This window comes from Protopterus annectens, chromosome 10.part0 (genome assembly GCF_019279795.1).
Source record: "Protopterus annectens isolate FY-2018-M chromosome 10.part0, PAN1.0, whole genome shotgun sequence".
NCBI lineage: Eukaryota > Metazoa > Chordata > Ceratodontiformes > Protopteridae > Protopterus > Protopterus annectens.
Genome location: NC_056744.1, coordinates 873,345,703 through 873,359,820, shown reverse-complemented (window position 1 = coordinate 873,359,820; position 14,118 = coordinate 873,345,703). Strand labels below are relative to the sequence as shown.

General features: G+C 38.8%; 1 protein-coding gene across 2 annotated transcripts in view; it reads right to left on the bottom strand.

The window, feature by feature from the left end:
• Positions 1–5,510: 5,510 nt before the first annotated feature.
• The window catches only part of GFI1 (growth factor independent 1 transcriptional repressor), a 50,522-nt gene continuing 41,914 nt past the window's right edge, over positions 5,511–14,118 (bottom strand). For both annotated transcript variants that reach the window (XM_044085670.1, XM_044085671.1), the window contains exons 6-7: positions 11,082–11,247; positions 5,511–6,564 (exon numbers count right to left, since the gene is read on the bottom strand). In XM_044085670.1, coding sequence (XP_043941605.1) covers positions 6,386–6,564; positions 11,082–11,247 — 345 coding nt within the window. In that variant the 3' untranslated portion in view covers positions 5,511–6,385. The remainder of the gene's footprint in view (positions 6,565–11,081; positions 11,248–14,118) is intronic.

Here is a 14,118-nt window from a genome sequence, read left to right as displayed (position 1 = left end):
GGATATGAGCATTGTGCCTTCTTAGTAGGACAGATCTTTGACATCACAGTTATGATAACAAGATATGTCATTAACTATTTCTTGCCTTATCTCATCCACTGTAAATATGAGGGAGATTTTCCATTCTTGTAGACCAATGGCACTTACAGCATCAAAATACTTGGTCAGAAATGTAGCATCAAAGGGCACTAAACAGGGTTTCCAGGAAAATTCTCATGGTTTTATATAACCAAAGGATACTCGGTTTGCCAGATATTAAATGGTATACGAGGACAGCATCAGTAGCACAAATATTTCAAGGAAAAACAGTTCCAGTCCCTTGGTGTGTACCAATAGAATTGAAGTTTATTGGCATTTGGAAGCTAATCATAGTTCAGGATGTCAGGAAGAGACAATCCCAAGTATAAAGTGGGAGGTTGTCCCATTCATTGGCAAGTGTGGATTAATAAAACTTTTCTTCTGGCAAGACCACTATTCTGCAGATTAGAATGGCTTATTCTCTTTCCAAGAATGCATAGATAACATAAGGACAGGTAATTCTAGGATGTGACAATATTTTCAGATAAAGGCATTGCACCATTCCCTTAAACCAGAATCAGTGACACAAAACTCAAGAAGATTGTTTCAAACAAAAGTATTTCAAAATGGTGCTCTTTCCATGATTTACACTCATCTTACTAGCTTAACACCTGTGGAAGTGGATTCACTAAGACATAAATGGGCTGCATCCCTATACATATCAATCCCCCTGGAGAAATGAGAGTGAGAATTAGAAATGTGATATGAATTTTCAGGCATTCCTATTATTAGTGTTCAACTAGAAAATGCGTTGCCAATGGCAACACTCACCCCTTAGAATAGCCAAACAGAAAATTGCTTATAGGAAGTAGTGCTGGAGATGTTATTCCCGGGGTGCTGACTAATGCCATATGTTATGGAATTATCTCTTAATTAAGGTGGTTTACAATAAAGTGCAAGAAGCCTTGTCTGGGGCACAACAGAAAGTTCTCCCTGTGCATGACGTCCCTAGCTTTTGACTCTTGGGGGTAGGTATTCACTTTGTGCACTTACAACAAATCAAAACAAGTGCTGAGAATGGTTATGTTAGTGGTTGCACCTATTATATTTAGTTACTGGAGAAGAGATCTCCCATTCTTTCTACAGGAACTATTTACATATGAAAATAAAAGTTGGCATACTATAAGTATAAATTGTATGGGCCAGAATTTCAAGAATACTGGTTGATTGTTTTATTTTGTTTGAATCAATGATCTGTATCTAACACTAAACTAGTAGAATATGAACATAGTTTTATATAAGACAGTTATATGAACAAGCCTAGTTTACATTAAACAGTAGCTTTTCTTGCAATGGTGGTAATATATTCTATAACATAGGATAACAATTGTATAATACATGCATTAAGGGGATTTAAGAAAATTGGAAAGAAACATATTTTGCTTGCTTGCTTCTTTCTTTCTTTGTTTTAGTATTCATCTGTACAATGTGGTGCATAGAGTTGTGCAGTACACCATGTAGCTAAAACATATGACATTTTTTTTCCGTAAGATGATGTAAGCATACAACATGTTGGTCAAGTAAGTGTATTAAATGTTCAGTGTTTAGATTAAAGCAAATTTAAAAAAAGGAGAGATTGTGGCATCATTTGTTTAGCCTCATTCTGACCCTCTGCCAACCACTGCTCCTTCTGAATTCCTTATATCTTGTTTTATGCTTCTCTGACCCTGTTGATTGTAGATGTCCCTTTTCTGCCTCTGGAACTTGTCTTTCATATTTGAACTGTTATGAACAGCTTCTGGTAAATCACCAAGACCAGTTCAGTTCTAAATTAATTTTACTTGGCTACTTATTGCTGATTATTATCTCTAGCCATAGTTACAACCATAACTGAACTTCATGTTTCCTCTGTATCGATAGGTTTCTCAAATTTGCCTGGAATCTGTGGTGAGACTAGGTCTAAATACAGCTTTGGCTCCATCTTCATTCTGCAATTCTCTTTTACAGATGCCCTAAGGTCTCCCACTGGTTACTACTACCATTATGGATAGTTCCCTACTGTCCTGGCCAATTTTAACCTCATTTCTTCAGCTGCACTTTTGGGTCACAGTGAAAAGGAGCTAAAGGACATAGCAGATATACAATGCTAACAAAAATTAACAAGTCTCTTCATTGTCAGAATTTGGGCAGTTTGCATCAATTGAGTTGCAATGTTCAAGTCTGGCACCTTTACTTTTTATGACAGCAAGGGGCATATGACTGTAAATAATGTCTTTCTGATAAAATATGATCTACCTGAACAGCTGCTGACCCTCAGGGAATACTTGGAAAATTAAGAACTGGCTGGGTATATATATATATATATACACACACACACATGCGTGCGTGTGTGTATGCAGTTAGTTGTATTTTTTTTTAACCCTGTAAGCCCACTGGACAAAGTTGTCCTTCTGATGGGTAACCCAGGAGCAGTCTCTGGAACTGGCTTGCTCAGAGTCAAACAGTGGGTCGCTGAAATCCAACACTGACATAAAGGAAGCAGTTCTATAACCCTCAGCACCAATTGTCACTCATTTTCTTTTGATGCTGCTTCCTGGCAGTACATGATAATGAGACAATTTGAATGGGCACGTATTATTTCATCCTAAGCGCCTTTGAGTTACTCTAAATCCGATGCTCATGCCATACTTAAAGTTTTGCAAAATCCATTATTTTTACGTCACTACCTGTGACGCGTGACGGAGATACAAAGACTACGTAACACTTTGGATAATAGGGAATAGAATTATAGATTAGTTCTTAAAGTCACGAGCATTTTGACATCCCATCATTTCGTCAGCTGGTCGGTCTTTAAATGCATATTCCCAACATTTTACCAATGTGAAATGGTTTCGTTTTCGTATTTACTTAAATACAGGTCTTAAAATAGTGTCAGTCTGGAAACATGGTTTAATATTCTCCTGTCTGAAACATAGAAGTAGGCTGGTATCATTGCTGTAAGATGGATTCCTTCCCACTCCCTGGTACCAGCCAACAGTCCAAGCACAGATCATGGCTGTACCATTCCTAAAAAGCTATTGGACTATTATTACTTTGAAGAAGCAAAATACTTGGTGAAATTTAAAAGCAGGTGATGTGAACGCTTTAATTCGAAAAAAAGAATTGTTGATCCATCCTTGATTACAGATTTCCAAAACGAATAAATGAGATCATATTCATAATGTATATGACAGTTTATGCATATAATCGAAATTCGAATTCTCCGCACTTCCCTACTGAATGTTTTAGAGAGTGACAACCCGATTGCCGTTATAACCTCGTTGACAAAGTGTTTCCTTTTAGGAAGGGCAGCCAGGGTTGCAACGTTTGTCTGTCACCACAAGCGTTCCGCGACTCTTTAGCAACATTAATTAGTTTTTGGGCAGAATTAATTAAAAAAAAACATTGGGGTTGCAGGACCTCAAATGCCACAAGGCAGTAGCCAAAAACAGATGGATGCTTAATATAGACAACACAGACAGAAATAAATGCACTGTTATAATAGTTTGAACTGAATGAAAATACCATTAAAAAGCAAGTACAAATTAAAATATGCTAAACAGATGTGCACGCTATTCTCTGATATGTATTTGGGACTTTGTCCTTAATACGCAGCTTCACGTTCTTCTGAGATTTTTAGCAATCATTATACATCTACATTCTTAAAATATATCTTTAACACTACCAGCGCAGCTTAATTGACAAGCCTTCAAACAGCTGGCTAGATAGATATACAGATAGATAGATCGATCGATAGATAGACAAACAGACAGACAGATAGCTAGATAGATATACAGATAGATAGACAGATAGATAGACAGACAGACAGACAGATAGATAGATAGATAGATAGATAGATAGATAGATAGATAGATGAGAGTTTCTTGCTTCCACGGGGTAAAGGGTTTGGAAAGCTATTCCAGGTTTAGTGTTGCTACTTGATGGCTAGGGACTACGCATTCTCACAACCCATCCAGCAGCATGGACGAGTAATAATGTCCTTGCCACTTGCACGGAGATCCGGTTCGTCCTGAACTCGGAATCAATCCAAGAACTTCATCTGGCTTTTGACTAGCACTGAATACTGATATCTCTGCACAGTTGATAGGTAATTGAATCCTTGCAGTGGCTGAACATCAGCTACTAGAATCTCCTGAAAGGGTTTATTTTTCCGCTTAAGACAGCCCTGGCCTTCTACTTTTGTGCAGGAACAGAGCCTCACCAAATGGCTAGCTAGAGGGGTTATTAAAAATTTAGAGACAGAAACAAAGGTGTGCTGCGGTGTCTTCTCTACCCTTTACTACTGTTACTCTGACAGACAAAAGGGGCACGGAACCTGTCTCATTAATAATGTGATATGCAATATACGTAGTGCATTTTTAATAGAGTTTGGTACACCATTAACAAAAGTATTTGCAATCATCGAATTTCACACAATAGCAGACATTAGTAATCTGTTTTGATTATGCATAGAAGGGATTTCGAATGTATATGTAGCCAGAAAATTAGCATTTCGTACACAAAATCTCATATTATTTTCCCCTTACCCTGTTTTGCATTTAAAATGTCTACATTTCTCCAGAGGTCGCTTCCCTGAGCTTAATAAATTGATGCAATCATTGTCAGCTATTGTTCCCCTGTATCTGTAAATTTAAAGAGTTGTAGAAATATTCTGGCCTCAGAATGACAAGATATGCTTCTGAGAGATAATTCAGAATAAAATAAACTGCATTGAGTAGCGAGTACACCTGGCTGGCAGCACACTTGAACAAAAATATTAGCATTTACTTATCTGTTTGTTTATTTTATTTTGTTTGTTTATTCTTCTGCAGAAAACAATTCCATTAATGTGCTTCTCAACAACCAGCAATTGATTCCTAACTGATTTAATGGGATTTCAGAAGGAAAAGCACACAGTTTTTCTAAATTGTCTCAAAAAGCGACTAGATCGTGAACGGAGACGTTGACGGAAATTATCATTATTATTATTATTATTATTAACCTGCGGGGGTGGTGATGCGGTAGCGTTATCGCCTCACAGTTAGACGTTACCCGTTTGATTCTCAGTCTTCTGTGTGGCGATATGCGTAGATGGGCGTTCCTTCGTTGAAGGTTGTGCGTTAGGCCCGGCAAGCCAGCACGTAAAAATCTACTGCCAATCATTAGCGGACCGGACTTCCGCTGTGGCGACCCCTAACTGGGAAAAGCCGAATGACACAAGCAATTATTAATATTATTATTATTTTCATGGTTTGGAGGCAAGCCCCCCCCCCCCCCCCAATATAACCCCATATTATACGGCTATCAGTATGTGCAAAGTTTTCACCTTTCTTTGGGAATTTCAGATACAAACAGGGCTCGAATTTGTTCCAATGGAACATCTGTTGCTGCAGCAGAAGTCACAACTCCCATTTCCTGATATAAGTAAACTTACACACCAAAAACTACTGATTAATCTTCAAATTTTAGTTTATTAATTTAAATCAAAGAGCTTCTGAATAAATAGGTTTCAGTAGACATATTACACATCTATAAAGTTCAAGCAAAAAATAATATATACAAACGTCACACAGTATAAAACGCAAAAAACATTTCAATGAAAAAAGTCCATGGGTTCATTTTAAGGCAACTTACCAGTTTGCTGCTTTTAGCCTTGCAGCAAAACAATTGGTCTCTGTAGTTTATATAAATAAATGATGCACAAAAATGCAATTAAATAATACAGCTGGAATTGTTATAGCAAACAGTCACATTTACAAAGATGATAACTCCTATAGTCACTAGTATTTGAAAAAGGTCGTTGCATTAGGTACCAAATTTCTGGGCTTGAGTACACTTAAAAATCCACTGCAAATATATTGTTTACTTGTGAAACAAACACAAAATAAATGTTCGTGTCGAATTTAGTGGAAATAATGTTGCTATAGAGCAATCCTTCTGTATTCGTTAATTATGGGTCAATTTTTAATGCGGCAACTCACAAGGTGAATAACCACAGCAAGTTTTTAAACGATTTTGATTGACACCGATTAATATAGGCGCACAAATGAGTGTTCCAAAATCCCTGCTTAAGGCACATTCTGGGTAGTGTTTTTAGACAACACTTCGCTTCTTCCATGGTTTCTGGAATACAGAGAAACTGTCTCATACATACATGTACCTGCTCATTACTTAAACAAAATTAAGAATTGCTGACTTTGTGAAGCCTTAAACCCCAGTCTCACAGGCAAGTTCATCCGAGGGGTCTAGCCTGTTAGCAAATCTCTTTAACACAATAGTGTTTCACTTGATGCAAATTCCAATTATTCCACGTGGTTATTTTATCATTTCACTTCAGTCCATGCTGAGTTTCACGGTGTCGCCGCAGATCCACTTTCCTCTGAAACCCTTTCCCACACAGATCGCACCCGAAAGGTTTGAACCCCGTATGTTTGCGGCTGTGGGTTATCAGGTTCGAACTCTGGCTGAATGATTTCCCGCACACTTGACATTTGTGAGGTTTTTCTCCTGTAAAGCAATACAAAATTCAGTTACAGCTGGCCAAAATATCTGTATAATACTAAATGCATACAACATTGTTGCAGCGACAAAAACTATGAAAATATGAACGTGTATGCTTTTGTTTTACCCCTTACATCGTAGGCGGGGTGTACTTTTAATTGATGCAGTGCATATTTTGTGCATGATTAGTAACTGCATTTCCTCTTGAATCCGTTTTCAGAATGCTTTGAGAAGCCACGCTTGATGTGACTTCCTGGAAAAGTAAAATGTTTATTTAGTTTGGTGTTTGTGTGTGTGCGTGTGTGTGTGTGTGTGTGTTTACAAAACCCCCAAATCAGTGACAGATTTTAAACATTTCTCTTACAGGTTTTACAGTACCATGCATTTTTCTAAATGAGATGAAGTCTGAAACTCAAATCTGTCATTATTTCTGACTTCAGTCCTCAGTGATATGTCAGGAAACTTTTTATGAGAAGCATGCCAAAAATACTTAACAAAAAGCTGGAGATTCTGCGAAATATTTATATACCATGAGCTATGAGGGTACACATGTAAGGTAAAACACAGAGAGGTATGATGGGATCCTGATCATAACCAAGTTGTTATGCCCGCACTCCTAATGCCGAGTGCCGAAATCCAAAAAGTACGAAAACTCGGAGAAGAGGGAATCTCAAAAACTGATCTTCCCATAAAACTTCTTTTCGGGTGGCACCATCCCCGAACTTATATAAGGCGCAGTAAGCAACAACTCACGTTTTTTTTCTTTTAACACCTGGTATAAACAATTGAAATCAAACGACACATCGATACCTTCTCCGCTGTTCCTGTTATGTTTGACCTTCAATTATTTTCCGCCAGATGCTAGGTAGGACTTTCAGATTTTGTATCCTACACTTCAGTATTTGTTTCATTTACCTTGATGAACTGCAGTGGCATTACAGATTAGACTTAATGGTACAGATGTCACAGACAGGATTACCCGAAATACATTGCCATGGCAAATTCTTTCATTTAATAACCGTCCGGTTATCTCGCTGTGCTTAGTTCAGTGTAGTGGGACTTGGTTTCTATTCCTGTAGTCACTCTGTGTTAGCCTTAGGTAGAGAAAATAATACCGGAGAGGACGCCAGTGTAACGCAGGTCCACACACACACACACACACACACACACACACACACACACACACACACACACACACTTTGGAGTACCACCATTTCATCTAATATCTTTAGGATATGGAAACCGGAGTGGCCAGCGAAAACTCTGGCGTAAAAGCACCTTAGCTCAGAATGGAAAACAAACCCCACTTTCCATTGTATCACCTGGGTAATTTTGCATCTAGGACTTTACTTGTTTAACGACTTTGTCTGAACAGCAACCAGGAAAGGAATTGGAACAAAAGAGGGAATAACAGCTTCACTGTAGCGGAACTGAAAGAATCAGTGAAGTATACTTAAAACAGAAGCAAGCACAACCTTAATATTTAAGTGCATTGGTTTCCAGTGTCTTGTATGCATACAGTACCTCTCACAGATGAAAGTAAAAATAGGTGCACAGACGCAGTTAACGGTATCCTTTACTTCTGTTAGCAAGTCAGATTAATTGCGCGTGTTGGTCTCGGTGGGACCCCTCAGCGCCAAACCAAGCCTGTAACACTATAACGCATTTACACCTTTCAATCTTATCTCTCCCCCGCCCCGCAGACTTTCAGACTTCATTAACCTCCGTGTTGTTTAGTATCTACCTTATCCAGAACAAGCCCCCCCCCCCTCATAAAGGTGAAATGGTTGTAAAGTTTTTTCGGAGGCCACATACTTTTCAGTAACTGTCATCTGTTGAAGGCTGACATTTCTGTTCGGCTCATAGATGCCATTGCTTGCTGGCTTTGTCTATAATAGCGCACAATATTTTAAGAATTCTATTTCAGTAAGGGTTATTCAGGATTAAAGGCACCTTTTATAGTTTACCATAAATAATCATTTTGTTCCAGAGATCTGTGAAGTCCCAACAGAAATAGTGTGTGCACTTTTTAATAGCTTCTTTGTTGCTAAGGGAAAGTAAACAAGAACGCTTGTTTATAAAAAAATCCTTATTACTAGCAATCTTTGACTTGTAACACTGCATTTGCTCAAGTAGGAATTGCTTTATTTCCTTCGGACAGTGTTGTTGTTGTTTTTGTTTTTTCGGGGGGGGGGGGGGCAAGCACTCAGTCCAACATAAGCACGTAGAGATCCCGCCTATAGTTCTTAACCATCCAACTCCAGATTATGGAACACTACCCCTCATGCTGTGAAACAAATATGTAAAATGTGCAGTTTTATATATGAAGCTCACAGCATACTTATTCATTGCTAATTCATTCTTAAAACGTATTTTGCTAAATTAGTATGATCCACTGTTATTCGATATTATTTACTTTGGATAGTTGTTAAAAATAACAATGAATGTGTGTGAAAACCTTTCAGAGTGGAACATAATTTTTTTAAGAGCCAAAGTGAGGAACGCTCCTCATAATGAGGTACAGTTGAGAGCATACCTGTCAACCTCTTTGCGCAAGACTTCTGCAGAAAGTTAAAAAAGTGGTGGTGAAAGACGCTAAATCACGGATAAATATAGTGCTCTTATCAACTCAGAAAGGTGCTACACTAACAGGGTTTGCATTCGTTTTCAATTTCTGAAGGGTATGAAGTCTGAAACTCAAATGACTCATTGTTTGGTGACCACAATCCCCAATACTTTTGCAACACACGCACGCACACAAAAGGGCAGATCATAAACTTGAGGCAAAAATCTGGATATTTTGCGAAATTCTGGACAGTTAGGGTACAGGTACAGATTCTGAATGACAGATTTTGTGTTTGCCTGACTTTTCCGAAAGGTATGAAACCTGACACTCAAACGTCTGTCAATATTTTCTGACTTTAATCCTCACCAATTTGCCAAAGATTGGCCAGAAATTAACATTTTATGAGAAACAGACCGAAAATATAAGGGAAATATCTGCACATTCTGCAAAAATCTGGACAGATCAGAGGTAGGTATACTACTAGCGTAATGTTTCTAGACTTCCACAACGATAACCGGCAGATTTTCGAAGAACATCCATATTTCATATTTTTAGTCTGCTCTTCAAAATTTGTGGTTTTCTGCAAATCGCTGAAAACTGGTCACTAAATAATATACATTTGAATTTCAGACTTCATAGTGTCCAGGAAATGCATGCTAACACAGATGCTGTTATCCTATCAATGTTTAAGTTTATAGGAGTGATATTTAAAATCTTCCCCTATTTTGGGGCATTTGCCCCCCCCCCCCCATTATTTTAGGCTATGTCCAGATTTATTGCTCTAAGAGGTTGAGAGAAATGATATTGGGGTTTGAGAATGGTGAGTGGCATCTTTTCTCTCTAACAATGTTTACAAAATTGTATTTTCTGTGCATACTGCAGGCTTTATTAACACAATTATATGAAGTACCCAGAAAGCTAAATATAGAATACACCTCAGGCTTACACAAAACTACATTTGTTTCTACAGACATGCTATACGCCTTCTACAAGAGTAATCAAGTACATCAGAAAATGCATTAAACTCACTTTTGTTTCCTTTTCTTTCCTCAATGTGCGCGCGCGCGCGCGCGTGTGTGTGTGTGTGTGTGTGTGTGTGTGTGTGTGTGTGTGTGTGTGTGTGTGAGAGAGAGAGAGAAGACAGGGCTTTGTTTTACCAGAAATCAGTTTCCATGAGCAGATTACACTCGGCTGTTCGGCATAATGCTGCATTGTCAACTTGTCACAGAATATGAAACCTGAGACGATTTAGTCACCTCCATCCATTGTTCAGTAGGGTAAAATGCAGCTATTGAAATGAACCATCTCAAAGTAAATGTTTAGAAACTGTGATCGAGCCCAGAAGCCGCCTGCCCGCTGTTTATTTAATTTAAAAGATGTCTTTGTCAGCTCAGAATTGCCGGGGCTTAGCAGAGATGATGCTCTTTTCAGCCCGAACCAGTCACCTGCCATTTTAATGGCCCTTTAAATCAAGGCCAGGCTATTATAACACTGTACAAATCATCACAGGGAAGGACATGTCTGAATCAGTAGAGCGCGGATCATATTAAAGCAACGCAACAGTGATTGGATTTCTGGGATTCAGTTATTAAACAGATGCCGTAATGAATCCAGCTCCGGTGTCCCATCCATCCACAAGTTCATTTATTCAGCATTACAGAGTGACCTCACCGTCTATACTACCTCGCATGCAAGCCAGATTACAGGTTGATGTTGGCCTCTAATATTCATAACAGTAATAAATAAGGAAAGGCAGGAGAAAATCTGAGAACCCACGAAACAAACGATGTATCCTCGTCAAGAAGCACTACCATATTAAAAAAATCATTGCACTTCTTAAATTTAGGATCTTTCAGAAGTGACAACTGGCAATATAAACTGGCCTTAGCTAATTAATTGATCCTAAATATACCGAGAGTACACACCAAGCATTACACCTGTATTTTTTTCTGCTTACCTGTGTGGATGAAGGTGTGTTTTTTCATATCTGATTTCTGATGAAACCTTTTGCCACAGTATTGACAGGGATAAGGTCTGGTATCAGAGTGAATAAGTAGGTGAGTTGACAGAGTCGAGGATCTTTTGAAACTCTTGCCGCATATTTTGCAGTCAAAACTTCGTTCCTGAAAAGGAATAACGACAAAAATCTTAAAAGAGAAGTTATGGACCTACTTCATCATTATTGTTATCATCATCCTCATCCTCATCAACATTTAGTTCATGTTTTTATTTTGGCAATACACTGAAACTGGATAACTGGAAGTCTGCAAAAGAAAGATATGTTTAATTAGACCGTAACAGACAACAGCTGTTACGTTGCTGGATTATCTGAAATTTATCAACAACTCATATTACATAAAGGGGTGGGAGGATGGCATAATGGTTAATGTGTTTATCTTACAGACACAAGGTGCAGGGTTTGAATCCCATATGGGTCAATTTACTAGGCTTGAAAATGGCCCGCAAACCTATGAAAATAAGAAGACACAGCTATACCTTACTAGAGTCAGGTGGCACTAAATGTTTGCTATTGTATATTTTACTAAGTGGGTGATCATTACAAAAATAAGCTGTATTCGGTTTGGTAAAGCAAAACATACATACATTATTTACTTTTTATCAGTGAGCTGCAAAGAGTGGATATTTGTTTTTACCCTCAATTTAACAAGATGGGAATAGGTGACATGAAGCGGTATTGTAAATGGTACAAACAGATTTTACCTGCGTATTGTTTGTATTTAAACTATAGTGCAGGCTTGCACACCAATTCAAAGTTCTCAAGCATTGTTTTTTTTTTTCTGTTGCTAGCCAATGACAGCCAACCATTGGAGACGATTCATACAACTTCTTCCTCAACTCTAAAGGACACTAAGCAAGTCACAAATTTATTCAATACTTCTGAGGAACTCCTAAAATCAGAGCTGTGGCTCTTGCTTGATAGGAAATGATAAACAAAAACAACTTAACAGAAAAAAACTTTACTGTCTCAGAGTTTTCCTTTCATGAAAGACTTCTGCAGAATGAGATAAATTGCATGCCAGAATTTATGATCATGTCCATACCATGGTCAATAAGGACAGTACAAATTCTTTGTCAAGACACACTAGTACTTGTATGATAACTTCATGCTTTAAATTTGTTGTGATTGACAAATTAAGAATGTCAACACTAGGTCTGATGCAGAGGATGAATTAGATTGAGGAGAATATAGATGTCAGCAAAGGTTTAATGCCTGTGTTCTCATTGGGATCAATGACATTAACAATTTCAAAGTCTTAAAAAGAAAGAAAAAAAAGCAGTTAAAGCATTACTCATGTAATAAGTCATATGATTTGTTATAAGTAATCAGGATAGGTCATGTGATATTTTATGAGTATTTCTGCTTTTCCCTTTTTACCTCAGCCTGAAAAAGCCAGAGACTTCTTCATCCTGAGAGATTAAAGCTTTTTTTATTACGTTGTTTATTATTCATAGTTTCATAGTTTCATAGTAGTGTACTAGGCTATCTGCCCTGGGGCATTTACAAGCCTAGCCAACAATGATGTGGCTTACGCCACCCCGTATTATATAGTTGCGCCTCTCTAGTAGTGACACATGTGGGACCCCATTATTTAGTAAACTATACCTCTGTCTAGTAGTGACACTGAGGTGACTCCCGGGGTAAACTTACGATCTCCCATCCATGCATCGAGATTTTTCTTGAACAGTGCCAATGAAGGGCTCTGTCTCACATGAACTGGGATTTTGTTCCAGAGTACGGGCAACCTCTGTGTTATGAATCTATCCCTCCAGCATGTTTTATTCATATTTGTGCAGAGGTTGAAATCTTTAGCTCGCGTGGTTCTGGTGGATCTGGATTTTTGAGATGGAGCATGTCCATCAGTTCTTGGTTGGACATGGCCCTATATGTTAGGCACAAATCACCTCTGAGCAGGCGGTATGCTACTGAATAGAGCTGGAGTTTCTTTAATCTAGCTGGATAAGGCACATGTTTGAGACCCATGATCCTCTTGGTGAGGTACTTCTGGGGTCTTTCCAGTTGTTGCATGTGCCGGGTGAGATACATCCCAAATGGAGCATTATATTCAATCATGGGCCTGACAAGTGAGGAATATAGAGGTACAATGACCTCCTTTGATCTGGATGAGAATCCCTTCATGATGAGATGGGCAAGGTAGAATGTCTTTCTGACCACTTTGGCAACATGGTTGTCAAAGGAGAGGTCACTATCGACTTGAGTCCCCAGGTCTCTGATTACTTCTTCTGTACTCAGTGGGTTATTGTCTATGTGATAATTTGTGGGTACTTTGTTTTTCCCAAAGGGGATGACTATACATTTTTGGCGTTAAGTTTGAGACCATGATTCCGGCACCAGTTGTCCGTTTCAGTGAGACCTTTCTGTAGGATGTGTGTGTCAGCAGATGAATCAACTATGGCACCCAGTTTGCAGTCATCTGCAAACTTTGTCAGCCATAATCCTCCCATATTTGCTTTCACATCCGAGAAGTAAATGCCGAATAAGAGTGGTCCCAAGACTGAGCCCTGTGGGACACCACTCATGACTGGTTTTGAGTCTGACATGGCTCCAGCAATTTTGACCTTATGGGTTCTGTTTTTTAGCCAGTTTGCTACCCATCTTGTGACATATGGATTTACATTTAGGCTGCTGAGCTTGTCTATGATGCCAGAGTGTGGTATCGTGTCAAAGGCTTTAGCCAAGTCCAAGTAGGCAGTGTGGACAGCCTTGCCCTCGTCGATGGCACTAGTGACTGTCTCGAAGAAGTCAACCAGGTTTAAGAGGCAGGATCTGCCTTTTACAAAACCGAACTGGGTGGGATCAAGGGTCTGCAGATCTCCAATATCGCCATTTATGAGTTCCATGATGATTCTTTCCATAGCCTTGCAGACCAGGCTGGTCAGACTTATGGGGCGGTAGTTACCAGGGTCAGTAGAATTTCCCCCTTTGTGGAGTGGGACCACTGTTGCTGTCGCCA